Genomic DNA, 16,837 nt, shown 5'->3' with positions numbered 1-16,837 from the left:
CACATAAGGGAAACTAATCTTTTCTTTTTTTTTTAATTTAATTTATTTATTTTTATATAGCAGGTTCTTATTAGTTATCTATTTATACATATTAGTGTATATATGTCAATCCCAATCTCCCAATTCATCCCAACACCACCCCCCCCACTTTCACCCCTTGGTGTCCAAACATTTGTTCTCTACATCTGTGTCTCTATTTCTGCCTTGCAAACCAGTTCATCTGTACCATTCTTCTGGATTCCACATATATGCGTTAAGATACGATATTTGTTTTTCTCTTTCTGACTTACTTCACTCTGTATGACAGTCTCTAGGTCCATCCACGTCTCTACAAATGACCCAATTTCATTCCTTTTTATGGCTGAGTAATATTCCATTGTATATATTTACCACATCTTCTTTATCCATTCGCCTATCGATGGACATTTAGGTTGCTTCCATGATCTGGCTATTGTAAATAGTGCTGCAATGAACATTGGGGTGCATGTATCTTTTTTGAATTATGGATTTCTCTGGGTATATGCCCAGTAGTGGGATTGCTGGGTCATATGGTAATTCTATTTTTAGTTTTTTGAGGCACCTCCACACTTTTCTCCATAGTGGCTGCATCAATTTACATTCCCACCAACAGTGCAAGAGGGTTCCCTTTTCTTCACACCCCCTCCAGCATTTGTTGTTTGCAGATTTTCTGATGATGCCCATTCTAACTGGTGTGAGGTGATACCTCATTGTAGTTTTGATTTGCATTTCTCTAATAACAAGTGATGTTGAGCAGCTTTTCGTGTGCTTCTTGGCCATCTGTATGTCTTCTTTGGAGAGATGTCTGTTTAGGTCTTCTGCCCATTTTTGGATTGGGTCATTTGTTTCTTTAATATTGAGCTGCATGAGCTGTTTATATATTTTGGAGATTAATCCTTTGTCTGTTGATTAGTTCACAAATATTTTCTCCCATTCTGAGGGTTGTCTTTTCATCTTGTTTATGGTTTCCTTTGCTGTGCAAAAGCTTTTAAGTTTCATTAGGTCCCATTTGTTTACTTTTGGTTTTATTTCCAATACTCTAGGAGGTGGGTCAAAAAAGATCTTGCTGTGATTTATGTCAAAGAGTGTTCTTCCTATGTTTTCCTCTAAGAGTTTTATAGTGTCCGGTCTTACATTTAGGTCTTTAAACCATTTGGGGTTTATTTTTGTGTATGGTGTTAGGGAGTGTTCTAATTTCATTCTTTAACATGTAGCTGTCCAGTTTTCCCAGCATCACTTATTGAAGAGACTTTTCTCCATTGTATATCCTTGCCTCCTTTGTCATAGATTAGTTGACCAAAGGTGTATGGGTTTATCTCTGGGCTTTCTATCCTGTTCCACTGATCTATATTTCTGTTTTTGTGCCAGTACCAGATTGTCTTGATTACTGTAGTTTTGTAGTATAGTCTGAAGTCAGGGAGTCTGATTCCTCCAGCTCCATTTTTTTCCCTCAAGATTGCTTTGGCTTGGGCTTCCCTGGTGGCGCAATGGTTGAGAATCTGCCTGCCAATTCAGGGTACATGGGTTCGATCCCTGGTCTGGGAAGATCCCACATGCCGCGGAGCAACTAAGCCCGTGCGCCACAACTACGGAGGCTGCATGCTGCAACTACTGAAGCCCATGCACCTAGAGCCCCTGCTCTGCAACAAGAGAAGCCACCACAATGAGAAGCCCGTGCACCGCAACGAAGAGTAGCCTCCACTCACCGCAACTAGAGAAAGCCCGCACGCAGCAACAAAGACCCAACCCAGCCAAAAATAAATAAATAAAATAAATAAATTAAAAAAAAAAAAGATTGCTTTGGCTATTCAGGGTCTTTTGTGTCTCCATACAAATTTTAAGATTTTTTTGTTCTAGCTCTGTAAAAAATGCCATTGGTAATTTGATAGGGATTGAACTGAATATATAGATTGCTTTCGGTAATACAGTCATTTTCACAATATTGATTCTTCCAATCCAAGAACATGGTATATCTCTCCATTTGTTTGTGTCATCTTTGATTTCTTTCTTCAGTGTTTTATAGTTTTCTGAGTATAGGTCTTTTACCTCCTTAGGTAGGTTTATTCCTAGGTATTTTATTCTTTTTGTTGCAGTAGTGAATGGGGGTTTCCTTAATTTCTCTTTCTGATCTTTTGTTGTTAGCATATAGGAATGCAAGAGATTTCTGTGCATTAATTTTGTATCCTGCAACTTTTCCAAATTCATTGATTAGCTCTAGTAGTTTTCTGGTGGCATCTTTAGGATTGTCTATGTATGGTATCATGTCATCTGCAAACAGTGACAGTTTTACTTCTTCTTTTCCAATTTGTATTCCTTTTATTTCTTTTTCTTCCCTGATTGCCATGGCTAGGACTTCCAAAACTATGTTGAATAACAGTGGTGAGAGTGGACATCTTTGTCTTGTTCCTAATCTTAGAGGAAATGCTTTCAGTTTTTCACCATTGAGAATGATGTTTGCTGTGGGTTTGTCATATATGGCCTTTATTATGTTGAGGTAGAAGGAAACTAATCTTGACCTCTATTTCCCACCATACACCTAAAGGTGAAAGACAAAAGTATAAAGCTTTTGAAAATAAATAGGAGAATATCTTCGTGATCCCAGAGTAGGGAAGGATTTCTCGAACAAGGCACAAATAGCATGAACTAACAGAAAAGACGATAAAGTTGACCATCTTAAAATTAGGGGGGCTTCCCTGGTGGCGCAGTGGTTGAGAATCTGCCTGCCGATGCAGGGGACACGGGTTCGAGCCCTGGTCTGGGAGGATCCCACATGCCGCGGAGCGACTAGGCCCGTGAGCCACAGTTGCTGAGCCTGCGCGTCTGGAGCCTGTGCTCTGCAACAAGAGAGGCCGCGATAGTGGGAGGCCCGCGCACCGCGATGAAGAGTGGCCCCCACTTGCCGCAGCTGGAGAGAGCCCTCGCACAGAGGCGGGGACCCAGCACAGCCATAAATAAAATAAAATAAATAAATTTTAAAAAAAATTAGGAATTTGTTTATCTAAAGATAAGATAAAGAAAGTGAAAAGATAACATTTGTGTGCTCTGTGTTCAGGAAACCAGAAGGAGCAGGTTTGGCTGAGACTGGAATATGTGGAAAGATAAGGCTGGAAAGATAAGCAGGTACCAAGCCAGGAATGCCAGGCTCCCACCACTTGCTAGGCAGGCAGGAGCTGGAATCATCCTACTTTAGGGGCTTCTTTTCGTGTTTCCTAAGTTGGGGTGAGTGTGTACAGGGGGAAATCTTGAGGAAGATTTATATCTATTCCTTTGCCTCTCCTTCAGGAAATCCTACTTAATGTCTGCCCTCCATTCTTCCTGTTGCAGTTCTGTTTGCTGCCCCCAAAGCCAAGTTCCTTTCTTATCTCTCCCACCTACTGAATACGTACTGTGTTCTGGCACTTTGTATGAGTCATCTCATTTACTCTTTTAGGATGGCCTGATAGTTAAGAAAACATATTTGGGATACAACTCACTTGGATTTGAGATCTGTCTTTACTAGTTGGGTGTCTTCCAGCAGGTCAAGTCACTGTTCTATGCCTCTGGGTCCTCAACTGTAAAACGGGAGTAATGGCTATGTCTTCCTACTTTTCATAGGGCACTAGTGAGAATAAAACATAAGTACTCTGCTGACTTAATACCATGTTTAGCACATTGTAAGCTCTCAATACATGTTATTGTTATTATTTCACATCCTAAGGGGGAGGTGATCTCTGAAGGGACCACACTCTGCTGTTATCTGCTGTTATCTGAGTTGGGCCTGGTTGCTTCAACTGCCTCTCTTCAGTAGCTAACAGGGAGGGAGAGGGCTGGTCCTGTGAAGTCCCGCTGGGCCCTCTGCCAGTCCCCAGCTCAGCCCAGCTCCTACAGCCCTGGCAGGGCCTCTCCTCACCTACTGGGGCTGCACCGGCACTGGCCCCTGCTCAGCTTCCTGTCTCCCTTATCTACCCCCACATGTGCGCTCTGCAGTGGGAAATGCTACCACTTTGCTTCCTTTACTCAACAGGACCCTCATTCTTTAGGCCGCAGTCAAATCCCAGCAGCTGGCCCTGTGCCCACTCTGCTCACTGGTTTTCTGCCCCTCAGCCACCCAGGCCAGACGCAGCAGAGGCTCTACCTCCAACCCTCACCCCTGGCTTTAGAAAGGGAATGGGGATGCCCCTTAAGCTGCCCCCACTTACCAGCTTCCCCAGCCCCAATACTCTCTTTGTTCTCCCTGTACCCAACCCCATACACCCATCCTCTTCGAGTTCCAACCTCTGCTCTGAACTTCTCAACTCTGTGACCTTGGGCAAGTTAATTACACTTTCTGTCCTTTAATTATCCAATCTGTCACATGGAGACAAGATAGCCTGGTGCTATCTGCCCCAGAGGAAGCGATAAAGGTCTAGCACTTAGTATAAATTTTTGGCACATTTTATATTATACATAACATAAATATTCAAGCATGTTGGAAGTATGTGTTCAAAAATATACTGATGGAGAGTTATCTCCTCAAATTTTTGAGATACTATGTGGTGGTTAAATTCACACACTTTGGCATCAGAGAGATGTGGGTTCAGATTATAGCTTTTGCTATATGACCTTAGGTAAGTCACTTACCCTCTCAAAGCCTCAGTTTCTTTATTAGTAAAATGATGTTAATGAAACCGACCTGGTAGGGCTGGCATATGAATAATGTGAGATTATTTGTGTAAAGAGCTTAACACTGTTCCTAGCCATGATAAATGCTACCTATAATAATTGTTGTCTCTGCTATTTAATTTTCAGGGCACTGGTGTGTGAGGAGGGTGCTTGGGAAATAGCTGTTGCTGCTGCCACTTCTATCCATGACAGATCTTAGCTTGGTGGGAAAGATCTCTCTGTAATTAGCTCTGTGCATATTGGTGTGGATCCACTTTAACCCCAGTGACCCAGGCCCTATCTGCTTAGATCAAAGACTCACAGCCCTCAATTCCAAATTGGTTCAATCATATGCTTTATTACCCTCCATCCCAAAGTACCCTTCTAAGGCCCCAAGGGAGAAAAAAGGCAAAGCAAAAATGCACAAACTCACTGGGAATCAGATAAAGCAAAGTAAAACCAAAACAAAGTGCCATTTTACACCCAACCATCTGACATCAATGGCTAGCAAGAAGGTAGAGCTAGGGAACTCTCACGCACTGCTGGGGTATAAATTGGCCCAACCTTTTTGTAAATCAGTTTGGCAATATCTAGTAAAATTGAAGGTATGCATATACCCTATGACTCAGCAATGCTACTCCCAGGTTTGCACCTACAAAAACTCTCCCACCCATGCACAAGAAAATGTTTATAAGAACATTCATACCAGCACTGTTTATAACAGCAAAAACCTGGAAAAAAGACTGTAATGTCTAACAACAGCAAAATGGATAAATAAATTGTGATATAGTCATAAGATGGCATATTACAGAGCAGTGGAAATTAATGGACCTACACAGGGCAACATGAATGAATCATTAATATGTCACGTAAAAAAAGCAAATTGCAGAGAAATACGAGCACTTCAATACTATTTCTATAAAGCTCAACTTATGCAAAATACCACTATATATTACTTAAGGATATATGCATATGTTGTGTAAGTATACAGAAATGTAAGGATATAAAAAATAGCAAATTCTGATTAGTGGTTACTTTGGTGGTGGGGCACGGGGGAGAGAGATGCAGTTGGGGAGGAGTACAGAGGGGGCTGCAATTATATTGGTAATATTTTATTTCTTATGCTGAGTAGTGGGGGCTTGTATGTTTGTAATAAAATTCAAGCGTGAATTAATTCTTCAAATATGAATTATTTCATAATATTTTTTTACAAAAGGCAAGACAATATAATCGGCAGTGATTTAAGTCCTTTTGTTTTTCCTGAGTCCCAGTCCAGGAAAACAAGGCCCCCATTCTTCTTCTAACTAGACCACTTTGACGAGCTGGAAAAAACTTTTGTTATTTCTATGCTGGTTTATAACTGAGAGGTGAGTATGGACGCTCTTGCATATTTTCAGCTCAGAGACTGGGAGTCTAGTATGTGCCTAGGGTTTGCCCCAGTTCTACTACGACATCTACTCTCCCTCCAAGAAACAGTATATAAAATAAAAAGTTAAAGTCCCCCCTCAGCCCTTTATCTAATCCCATTCCCCAGAGGTAATCTCTACTGACGGTACCCTTCCAGGCATTTTCCCTATGCATATATAAATACATAGATACACACATAAAGTTTTTTTAAATATAAGAATGGAATTAAATATGGATTACTTGGACAGAAGTAAAAATTTTAAACTAAAAATAGATGGAATTTTACTATATGTATCGTTTACTATATAAATCGTTCTGCAGTTCCTTTTTTCATTTATCAGTGTCTCATGTCAACACATCAGTTCATAATGTGTCTTCTACAACAATCTGTTACTTAAACTTCTATTTTTAATTCAACAAGAGATATATGATCACATTCTAGATGCAAAATTTTCAAACAATACAGATAGAGTGATAAAATCCTTCACAAAATAGAGTGAGAAAGCCTTTCACAATATTGTCACCCCTAACGCATACACCACACACACACACACACACACACACACACACACACACACACACACACACACTTAATCTCAGGCTCCTCCCTGGAGATGAACCACTGCTATATTTGATGTACATCTTTCCAGATTCCTTTACTCCCATAAAGAAATAGGTTGTTTAGTTGTTGTGTGCGTGGCTGACACATAAATGGTTCTAAACTGTACATAATGTTCTGTAACTTACTCTTGGTGATTTATGCATATAATCACTATCTCACTGAGTCATCCATTAGCTGATATTTATTATTTATTATGCTATTATTTATGATGTGCACTGTTCCAGGCACAGTAGCAAATAAGATGGACAGCCTCTATCCTCATGGAGCTTACATTCTGATGGGACATTCAGACAATAAACATGTAAATGAATAAGTAAAATCATTTCAGGTAGTGCTAAGTAATATGATGAAAACAGAGTGGGCATTGGGCAGAAAGGGTTTTTTTAACAACTGCATAGTATCCCACAGTATAGATTAACATAGTTTGGGAGAGTGACTTTCAAATTTTTCTACTTGCTTCCTAGAGTAAGAAATAAATTTTACACTGCTACCCAATATCCACCATAGAAATATACATACACAGAACCAACACACACACATACACAATTGAACAAATATTTCATGAAATAATGTTTACCCTTATTAAGGGTGATGCACTGAAAATTTTTATACTGTTCTATGTCATTCTTTTATTATTATTTTTTAATTCCTTACATCTCTCTGGGCCTCAGTTTCCCCATCAGGAACATGCTGATCTCAACATCCTAGAATCTGCTCTAAGTTGATGCCCCACCCCCTGACTCAGCGAAGGCAGGACTTCTCTCTGGCCCTTCTCCCCCTTTTCCGCTCCCTGTTCCTCAGAAGTGGCCTAGGGAAAAGGGAAAAGGGAAAAGGCAGGTCTCTGCAGGCAGGAGAGTGTGATTCAGGGCAGGGCAGAGGGAGGGAAAGAGAGAGGCCCGCCCCCTAGTAGGAAATGAGACCGGGTAAGAATAATACTTTATAACCCTGCCGACCTCTTTCTCCTCCCATGCCCGGGCCACCTTCCAGCCTCCTCCGTCCGGTCTCCTCCCCTCCCAGAGAGTCCTCACTTCTTTTTCTCCTAGGCTGCAGTCAGCCGGAGGCCCCAGCGTGCCAGAGCCAAGAGCCCAGGTGGGGTCGAGAACCTCAGCTACAGGATGTTGACAACACTGCTGCCCCTGCTGCCACTACTGCTTCTGCCCCGCTGGGCCCTCTGTAGCCAGGAAGCCTCAGATGGTGAGTCAAGGGCACATCTCGTGCCCTGGGATGGTTCTGGAGACTCTCAGCCTGTCTGGGTACACAGGCAAGACCAGAGGGGAGCTTATCCCACAGTGTCTGTGTCTGCAGCCGGCTGGATCTCTCCAGGGGGCAGGCAGGTCCTGGGGACTGGTTCGTGTCCCAAAGCCAAGGTGAGGAAGCATAGTTCAGCCCCTGGGAAGGGGGAGATGCAGGAGGCTGGGGGGAAACAAGACTGGAAAAATGGGAAAGGGGCTTGTAGAAAGGGTGAGAGAATTAGTCGTGGGGAGAGAGGAAAGATGGGGCGAAGTCTGGAGAGGGAGGTCTGAGGGTGATGGTGGATGGAGGTGAGTTTAGGGAAGATGGGAAGAGACTTAGGGATGAGATGAGAGATGGAAGGAATGAGAGACACTGGGAGAACTGACGGGAGACTTGGGGAAAGACTGGGGCTGAGATCTGTGAGGCAGAAGAGGAGACTAGAGAAGGTGGAGGAAGACTGGGGGCAGCTGGTGAGGGGAAACCCGGGGGAGAGACAAGCTGCGGTTGATGGGAGAACTTGTGAGGGATCAGGCTGCCACAGTGGCTCCATTTAAGCAGGGAAGGGGAGTTACTGCCTTGCACTGTAATTGCACAGGGGCCTCGTCTCCCCTCTCCCACAGCTTCTGTAGCTTCAGTCTCCCCGTCAGAGAGGGAGCCAATAATAACCGGTATTCAATCAGTGCTCACTATGCTTAATACGTGTATTGACTCATTTAACTCGCACAAAATCTTTACAAGGTGGGTGATATTATTATCTCCGTTTTACAAAGGAGGAGACTGGTCACAAAGCAGTTAAGAACCTTGTCTGGGGGTGACCCACACAGAAATACTCGTTCACATCTGCAGACACAGAGCACAACTTCTCAGATGCAAACGTGGACGAGACACATGCCCCCACGGAGATTTACAACGCCAGACACATTCCCCCCTCAGACATTCTCTGGGCACCAACTCCATGCCAGGCCCTTAGTGGGTGTAGAAGGCAGAGATAACCAGACATGATTCCATAGCCTAGAGGAATGGAAGCCTGTGTGTTTGGAGCCAGTTATGCAGAATCCGGGATCGCTGAAACTGACCCACTGTGTCTGGGAGGGTAAAGAGGAGAAGCATTAGGAAAACTTCTTCAAGGAGAGGGCAACAGAGCTGGGTCTTAAAGCATAAACAGAAGTTTGCCAGGAGGCACAGCAACCCTGGCATGCTATTCACATGTCACCTGAAAGGTGGCATGACGGACTCCAAGTACTCTGAGGTACTATCTAAGCACAGGGAAGAGGCCAAAAAAGGCAGGCGGGGCCCAGTCTCCGGCAGCCTTGAATGTCAGGCTAAAGACTTTGGACTTGATTCTATGGACAGATATCCTACGGGGAGGCAGTATAGTTGAGTGGCTAAGAGTGCTGGGCTCAGACTGCCTGCTAACCTTGACTCTGCTATGCCACTTTCACCTGTTTTCCACATGGACTGGGGTTAATAATAGTAGCTACTACATCAAGTTAATGGAAGGAAGGCACAAATAAGATAATGATGCATGTAAAGTACAGTGCCCAGGTCATAATAAGCACTTAATGGCTATTACTATTGTTGTTGTTGATAGGGGACTGTGTCCCTGGAGGATTTTTAAGCAGAAGGACATAATCTTATTTCTAGGCCAGGTGGAGGGCAGATTAGAAGGGGTGAGACTAAAAGATGAGTGGAGGGGGATAAGGAAGGAAGTTACTACTCCAGGACAGATGAGAACCACTGAGGCCTGAAGTGGGACAGTGGCAGAGGAGATAGAGAACAGGAGATGGAATTGGGACTTCATTGTAGGTCAGGATTTGTTAACCAACCGGAAATGGGGGGGTGGGGAGGAAGGGGTGAGAGAGAGAAAGCAGACCAGAGTGGCTCTTCCACTGACCGTCTGGATTATCCGGGGGCAAGTGGCTCCTGCACTTCTAGCCTCAGTTTCCTCATCTGTAAAAACAAAGATAATAACCCCTGTCCTGCCTTCCTGGCAGGGTTCCTGAGAGCGTCAAATGGAAGGAAGGGTGGGAGGGCACTTTATGGTTTAGGAAGGGCCGAGAAGGTGGGCGGCCGACCTCTGGGTGGGGGGTTATTATCTCGGGTTACACGCCGACCCCTCCCACGCCGGCCTGGGCCCGACGCGCTGACTCCTGCCCCCAGGCCCGCGGTACCTCCACATGATCCAGGTCTCCTACTTCCGCAACCCCTCTCAAGTGTGGCACCGGGGCAACGCGACGCTGGGGGGAGTCCTGACGCACGTTCTGGAAGGCCCGGGCAACAACGTCTCGATCCAACAGCTGCAGCCCTTGCAGGAGCCCGAGAGCTGGGCTCTCACAAAGAACAGCCTGAATCGCTACCTGCAGGCGTTCCTGGGCCTGGTTCAGGTGGTGCACTACGAGCGGGGCGTGGCCTGTGAGTGACGCACGCAGGGGCGGGGGCTGGCGAGGGTGGGCCCTTGAGGTGGGAGGCGTGGCCTATGGGCGGGACATAACTGGGGGGCGGGTCTGTGGAAGAACCGGGCGGGGCCAAGTTCTGGGGTGGGTGTCCTTGCCGGGCGTGGTCTTTTTGCCTTTGCTGATTGCTGGGTGGGAGATTGAGGCTGGAGAAGAGTGGGTGTCCTAGCTGACGTACTGTACTGTCCGTCAGGCCCTCTTCCTGCTGGCATGACCTCGGGGTAGTCCCTGTTAAAGAGGCCCTGTCCCTGATCCACCCTGCACCCTGAAAGCTCACTTCCCCCTGGCGGACATGCCCCGACACCTGACACCCTTCCTCATAGCCCCCTGACCCTGAATCCCACATCTACAGTTCCTCTGACCATTCGCTGCTTCCTGGGATGTGAGCTGCCTCCTGAGGGCTTGAAAGCCCGTGTCTTCTTCGAAGTGGCTGTGAATGGGAGCTCCTTTATGAATTTCCAACCGAAGGCAGCCTCATGGACAGCAGGGCCTCAGGCACCTTCCAGTGTGGTCACCTACGCCCTGGAGCAGCTCAACAAGTACAATCGTACTCGGTACGAACTGCGGGAATTTCTGCAGGTCACCTGTGTGCAGTACGTGCAGAAACACATCACCGGGAACAACTCGAAAGGTATGGTGGGATCGGGGAGGGTCCTGTGTGTTGGGTGGTTCCAGGCAAATGCGTGGACCTGAAGGATGGATACCTTGAGCAACAGGAGGCCCAAGGCTGGCGGTTTGGGACAGAGTACACACACCTTACGTAAATTGGTGAACTAGCCCTCCCCGCCCCCCTTCCTTTGGGGAAGGGATCCCTTGGGGTTTGACTCAAACCATGGACTCCTTGGGGGTATGTTCTTCAAGCTAACTCTCCGCATGTTCTGCAGGAAGCCAAATAGGCCGCTCCTACACTTCGCTGGTCCTGGGCATCCTGGTGGGTTGTTTCATCATCACTGGAGTGGCTGTAGGCATCTTCTTGTACACAGGTGGACGGCGGCGGTGTTAATTACTCTCCAGCCCTCTCTGGAAAAGAGCTAGACTGATGGGGGCTGGCAAAGGAAGATCTCAGCTCACTGCAAAACTGTACAGATTCTCCATCTGGGACATTATACTCCAGAAGATTTAGAGTGGCAGCTCATTTCTTCTCCAAGATCTGCCCACCAAGAGTTTGAGGGAGGGGAGGGGAGGAGCCTAGGTAGACAGGGTAGTTGGTTTGCTAAGAACCTAAGAACTGGCACCTTTGCTGAATTGGTCTGAGAAGTGAATGCTTATCTATATTTGTGGAAAACAGATGATGGAGTTGGGGCAACAGAGGTGGTCTGTGGCCCACCCATCTTGCAAAGACAGAATCACCTGAGGCGTTCAAAACACATAACCAAATAAAACAAGTCATCCACAACCCAAACAACCAACATTCAGTGCTTCCGGGTATGTTAGACTTGGGAAGGGACACTGGTATTATACAATAGAGGTAGAAATAACCAGAGAAATGATGGAAGTGTGCAATCGAAGTAATATGGGAGCAAGGAATTATTAATTAATCAATTAATAATAACATTAATAAAATTCCTTACTTATGTATACACCATTATTATTTCCTCTACTTTGCAAAACTTTGGGGAAAGTAGCCTATACCCTTTGCTTCTACTTCCTCCCCTCCCACTCTCTCTTCAACCCACTGCAATCTGACTTCTCTGTAAACTGCTCTAAGATCATCAATGACCTATAATTGTGAAACCTTCATCTTCCATGATATCTGCAACATTTCACTTTATGGACTAGGACTCTCTTTTTACCCCAACTTCTGAGATAGCATACTTCTCATCTCTAAAAACTGTTCTGGCTGCTCAGTCAATCCCTTTGCCTATGTCATCTTCCCCACTTCGCCTTTGAAATATTGACTTCCTTAGAATTCCTTTTTTTGGCTCCTTTTGTTCCCCTTTAAACTGTACCCTTTCTGGTGACCTACTAACTTTCATGACTTCAAATACTGTCTCTATGTGGTGGTTTCCATGGGGAAACAATGTCATGGTGTCTATGAGAGCATGTGTTTTGTCATAAGACAGGCTCGAGTTTTACCTCTATGAGCCAGGCATTTAACTTCTTCAAGTCTTAGTTTCTTCATAAACAAAAGGTATAATAAAATATACAAAAAGGGTATAATAAAAACAATACCTATCTCATAGAGGCATTATGAGTGTTAAATATATAAGGTAATATATATATACTCAATAAATATAGTCCTTGCTGCTGACCTCCAGAACCCCCCATTTGCCTTGCTTCTTGAAAATCATCTGTACCTTAATATTTTGCAGACATTTCAGAGTCAACATGTTCAAAATGAAATTCCATATCTGTCTCCCCAAACCTGGTCTCCCTCTTCTGTTTACTCTCAGTTAAACAGAATTACCATCAAATCATATCAATGTAGAGACCTCACTGTTAACCTTTATTTACTCCCTTTATTTACTCTGACCCACTGTATTTCTGATGAGCTGTGTTCATTCCAGAGCTCCTCACCAGGTTGGCTGGGTCTCTGTTGGATCTACACTACAGTCTGATTTCTTCCTCTATTCAATCCTGCTTCCTCCCCCTAGTTAATATCTTGCACCTCAAACCCTGTCTTGGCATCTGCTTCCAGAAGGCCCAACCTGTGATTGACAATCCCTCTCTCTGTCTGTCTCCAAATTGAGAAAGTCTATCAATCTTTTGACTGGACCATGGCAATAGCTCTTCCTCATTTTTCTCCTGGTCTCTAATTTCTCTAATCCTCTACATGGCAATAAAAATATATAGTTCTGAGCATGTCATTGTTCTGTTTTTCAAATTTCCCATATTTATTGAGCTAAATTCAGAATCTGCAAAATGACTGTCAAGGCCTTGTAAAATCTGGCCCCAACTTACTTTTCAAATTTTTTTCCCTACCACTTCTCTTCACCCAACTGTGCTTTAGATTTACCAATTTTAAAAGCATATTTTTAAATGACAGAAGTAATGCAACAACAGTAGCAACACAGAGGTTTACAAAGAGAAAAGTGAAAGACCCCTGCTTTCCCCTTCTCCCCAAAATCTTACCTCAAAGGTATGCCAAGATTCTTAGTTGCAAGCAATAGAAATCAATTCTGCCAACTTTAGGGGGAAATAAATATATCGGAAGGCTATCAAGTAATCCTCAGAGTTTGGGGGAAGGCCAGCTAATCAAGCTCAGAAAATAGAACCAGGGATGACAAAGTCACAGCACAGGAATGGTCTAGTTAGGGATACCACAGCTGAAACCACTACCTTCATCACCACTGCATGGTGCCATCTTAAATGAATACTACCCTGTCCCTTGTGTCTTACACTATTTGTTCAAGATTCAAGGTCCTGGTGGAAGCATTCAAATGGCCAGACCTATATCATGTTGCCTTTGCCATAGTTATAAGGAGGTGGTGGGGAGGGAAACTTTAAGTATCTTTGGCTTCTTTGAATTCAAACCCATGCCTTCATGTTCTAGAATTTATGCTTTTTCTAGTCTTTCTAAAACTAAGGGAATCAGAGGAATCTGAGGGGGAAGGGGTGGGATTTGTGGATGGGTAAGATATGACCATGCACAGATAGGAAACATAGATAGAATAGCTTAAATAATGGCTTAGAGTTAGAAAAAAGCAGAGTAAATTTTAGGAAGGATAACCAGCCCAGTGGGACTGGAGAATAGAGAAGAATGGTGGAAAATGAGACTGGAAAGCAGGCTGGGGTTTCATTGTACTGGACCTCTAAAGCCTGGTGAAAGAGTGTGTTTTTTAGGTGGTAAAAACCTGGGGAATTATCAAAGCTGGTTGGATAGAAAACTGCTGAAGTCTTCTTTCCCCTTTCAGCTGCATTGCGTTTTTCTTTTGGCTGTGCCCTGCTGCATGTGGGATCTTATTTCCCTGACCAGGGATGGAACTGCGCCCCCTGCAGTGGAAGTGCGGAGTCTTAACCACTGGACCACCAGGGAAGTCCTCAGCTACTTTGTAAAAAAGGGGCTTCAGATAGACTGAGACCCATCGACCCCAAGCTTAAGGACCTGGCCTTGACACTGTTCAGATCAAGACTAGACTAGGCCTGGGACTTCCCTGGTGGTGCAGTGGTTAAGACTCCGTGCTCCCAATGCATGGGCTCGGGTTCAATCCCTGGTCAGAGAACTAGATCCCACATGCATGACACAACTAAGAGTTCGCATGCCACAACTAAGGAGCCAGCAAGCCGCAACTAAGGAGCCCACAAGCTACAACTAAGGAGCCCGCCTGCTGCAACTAAACCCGGCGCAACCAAATAAATAAATAAATAAAAATTAAAAAAAAAAGTCTAGACTAGGCCTTCTCCCAAGTTAGGGAGCAAAAGGGAAAGGAGAATGTGGGAAGAAGTCAGCCTGGAAAAGAGTGAAATCTTGGAGAGTGGGTCAGATGTACTCAGGCTCTGAGATATTACATCACCCCATTTCATCAATGCTGGAACCGCGGTATTTCAGACCTTCACCAACTCTAACTTAGACTATTAGAATCAGAGCTTACTCTCTTTTAGTCTCCTCAAAAAGTTGCCCTCAGAATGTTTTTTCTAAAACATGCTAGTCTTCTGCTCAGAATTCTTTAGTTCTTCCATTGTCTATAGGATAAAATTTAAACTCCTTAGTATGGAGTTCAAGACCATCCACAATCCAGCACCAACCTATCTTTTCTCTGGCTTCGTCTTCAACCCTTCTGTCTTAGTCTGTTCAGACTGGGTGGCTTAAACAACAAGCATTTATTACTCACAGTTCTGGAAGCTAGGAAGTCCAAGATCGAGATGCTGGCGTATTCGGTGTCTGATGAGGGCCCACTTCTTGGTTCACAGGTGGCCATCTTCTCAGTGTCCTCATAAGGTGGAAGGGGGGAGGGAGCTCTCCGGGGTCTCTTTTTTAAGGGTACTTATCCCATTCATGAGTGTTCTACCCTCATAACCTAATCACCTCCCAAAGGCCCCACCTCCAAATATCATCACATTGGGGATTAGGTTTCAACAGATGAACTGGGGAGGTGAACACAAACATTCAGTCTATAGTATTCTTCCTCTCTCTCAACCTACCTTCTAGCCCCTCCAAACCACCTTTGTTTTCTCCAACATACCTTGTCCTTTCTGGTCATGCCATTTCATGTCATATTCTTTTCTCTCCCTGGCAAACTCCTATTCAACAATAATAGTTGCAGAGTTCAATACTCCATTTTTAATAATGGCAGAAAATCAATAATGACACAGAAGACTTGAACAACACTATAAACCAACTAGACGCATCTATAGGATACTCCATCTAACAACAGCAGAACATACATTCTTCTCAAGCACACATGGACAATTTTCAAGGACAGATCATGTGTTAGGCCATGAAACAAGTCTCAATATTTTAAAAAGAAAGTCATTAAAGGCATGTTCTCTGACTACAGTGGAATTAAATTAGAAATCAACAATAAAAGGAAATTTGGAAAATTCACAAATTTGCATGTAAACAACACATTCCTAAATTTTAAAATGGGTCAAAAAAATTATGAGGCAAACTAGAAAATAGTTTGAGGTGAGTGAAAACAAAAACTCAACATATGAAAACCTATGAGATGTAGCTAGATTAATTAGAGATGGGGGAAATGTATAGGTTTAAGTGCCTATATTAAAAAAGAAGAAATACCTCAAATCAATAACCTAACCTTCCACCTAAAGAAGCTAGAAAAAGAGGAGCAACCTAAACCTAAATCAAGCAGGAGAATGGAAGTAATAAGAATTAGAGCATATAAGTGAAATAGAGACTAAAAAAACAATAAAGAAAATCAACAAAATGAAAAGTTGATTTTTGAAAAGATAAACAAATTTGACAAAACTTTAGCTAGACTTATCAAGAAAAAAAGAGAGAAGATCAAATTACAAATATCATTACAGAAATAAAAATGATTATAAGAAATACTACAAACAACTCTATGCCAACAAATCAGACAATGTTGATGAAACTGACAAATTCCTAGAAAAACACAAACAATTAACACAGACTAAGAAGAAATAGAAAATCTAAATAGACTTATAACAAGCAAAGATGTTGAATTAGTAATTTTAAACTTCCCACAAAGAAAAGCCCAGGCCCAAATTAATTCACTGGTGAATTCCACCACATTTAAAGAAGAATTAACATTAATCCTTGATAAACTCTTCCAAAAAACAGAAAAGGGAACACTCTCCAGGTCACTCTATGAGGCCAGTATTACTTTGAGACCAAAACCATATAGACAGATTATAAGACAACTACAAATATCTTATAGACACGAAAATCCTCAACAAATTCTAACAAATTGAATCCAACAACATATAAAAAGGGTGTTATACCGTGAACAAGGGAGATTTATCCCAGGGATGCAAAATTGGCTCAATATATGAAAATCAGTCAGTGTAATATACCATATCAATAAAATAAAGGACAAAATCAACATGATCATCTCAATAGATG

At 43.5% G+C, this 16,837-nt stretch overlaps 2 protein-coding genes across 6 annotated transcripts in view; one reads left to right on the top strand and one right to left on the bottom strand.

Annotated features, from left to right (window-relative positions):
* LOC133104081 (short transient receptor potential channel 4-associated protein) overlaps positions 1–10,266 on the bottom strand; it is a 159,255-nt gene extending 148,989 nt beyond the window's left edge. For all 4 annotated transcript variants that reach the window (XM_061209750.1, XM_061209751.1, XM_061209752.1 and 1 more), the window contains exon 1: positions 10,072–10,266. The gene's annotated coding sequence lies outside the window, so the exon portion shown is untranslated. The remainder of the gene's footprint in view (positions 1–10,071) is intronic.
* Positions 7,493–12,480, top strand: PROCR (protein C receptor). 2 transcript variants are annotated; one of them, XM_061209757.1, is made up of 5 exons: positions 7,493–7,590; positions 7,711–7,861; positions 10,061–10,312; positions 10,706–10,984; positions 11,337–12,480. In XM_061209757.1, exons 2-5 carry the CDS (start codon positions 7,783–7,785, stop codon positions 11,354–11,356), a joined length of 630 nt encoding a protein of 209 aa, XP_061065740.1. In that variant the 5' UTR covers positions 7,493–7,590; positions 7,711–7,782; the 3' UTR covers positions 11,357–12,480. The 2 variants fall into 2 exon arrangements, with proteins under 2 accessions (XP_061065740.1, XP_061065739.1); XM_061209756.1 differs by having other exon boundaries at positions 11,238–12,480.
* Positions 12,481–16,837: the final 4,357 nt, after the last annotated feature.

Source organism: Eubalaena glacialis, chromosome 13 (genome assembly GCF_028564815.1).
Source record: "Eubalaena glacialis isolate mEubGla1 chromosome 13, mEubGla1.1.hap2.+ XY, whole genome shotgun sequence".
In the NCBI taxonomy this organism is placed as follows: domain Eukaryota; kingdom Metazoa; phylum Chordata; class Mammalia; order Artiodactyla; family Balaenidae; genus Eubalaena; species Eubalaena glacialis.
This window is presented reverse-complemented; position numbering and strand designations above follow the sequence as displayed.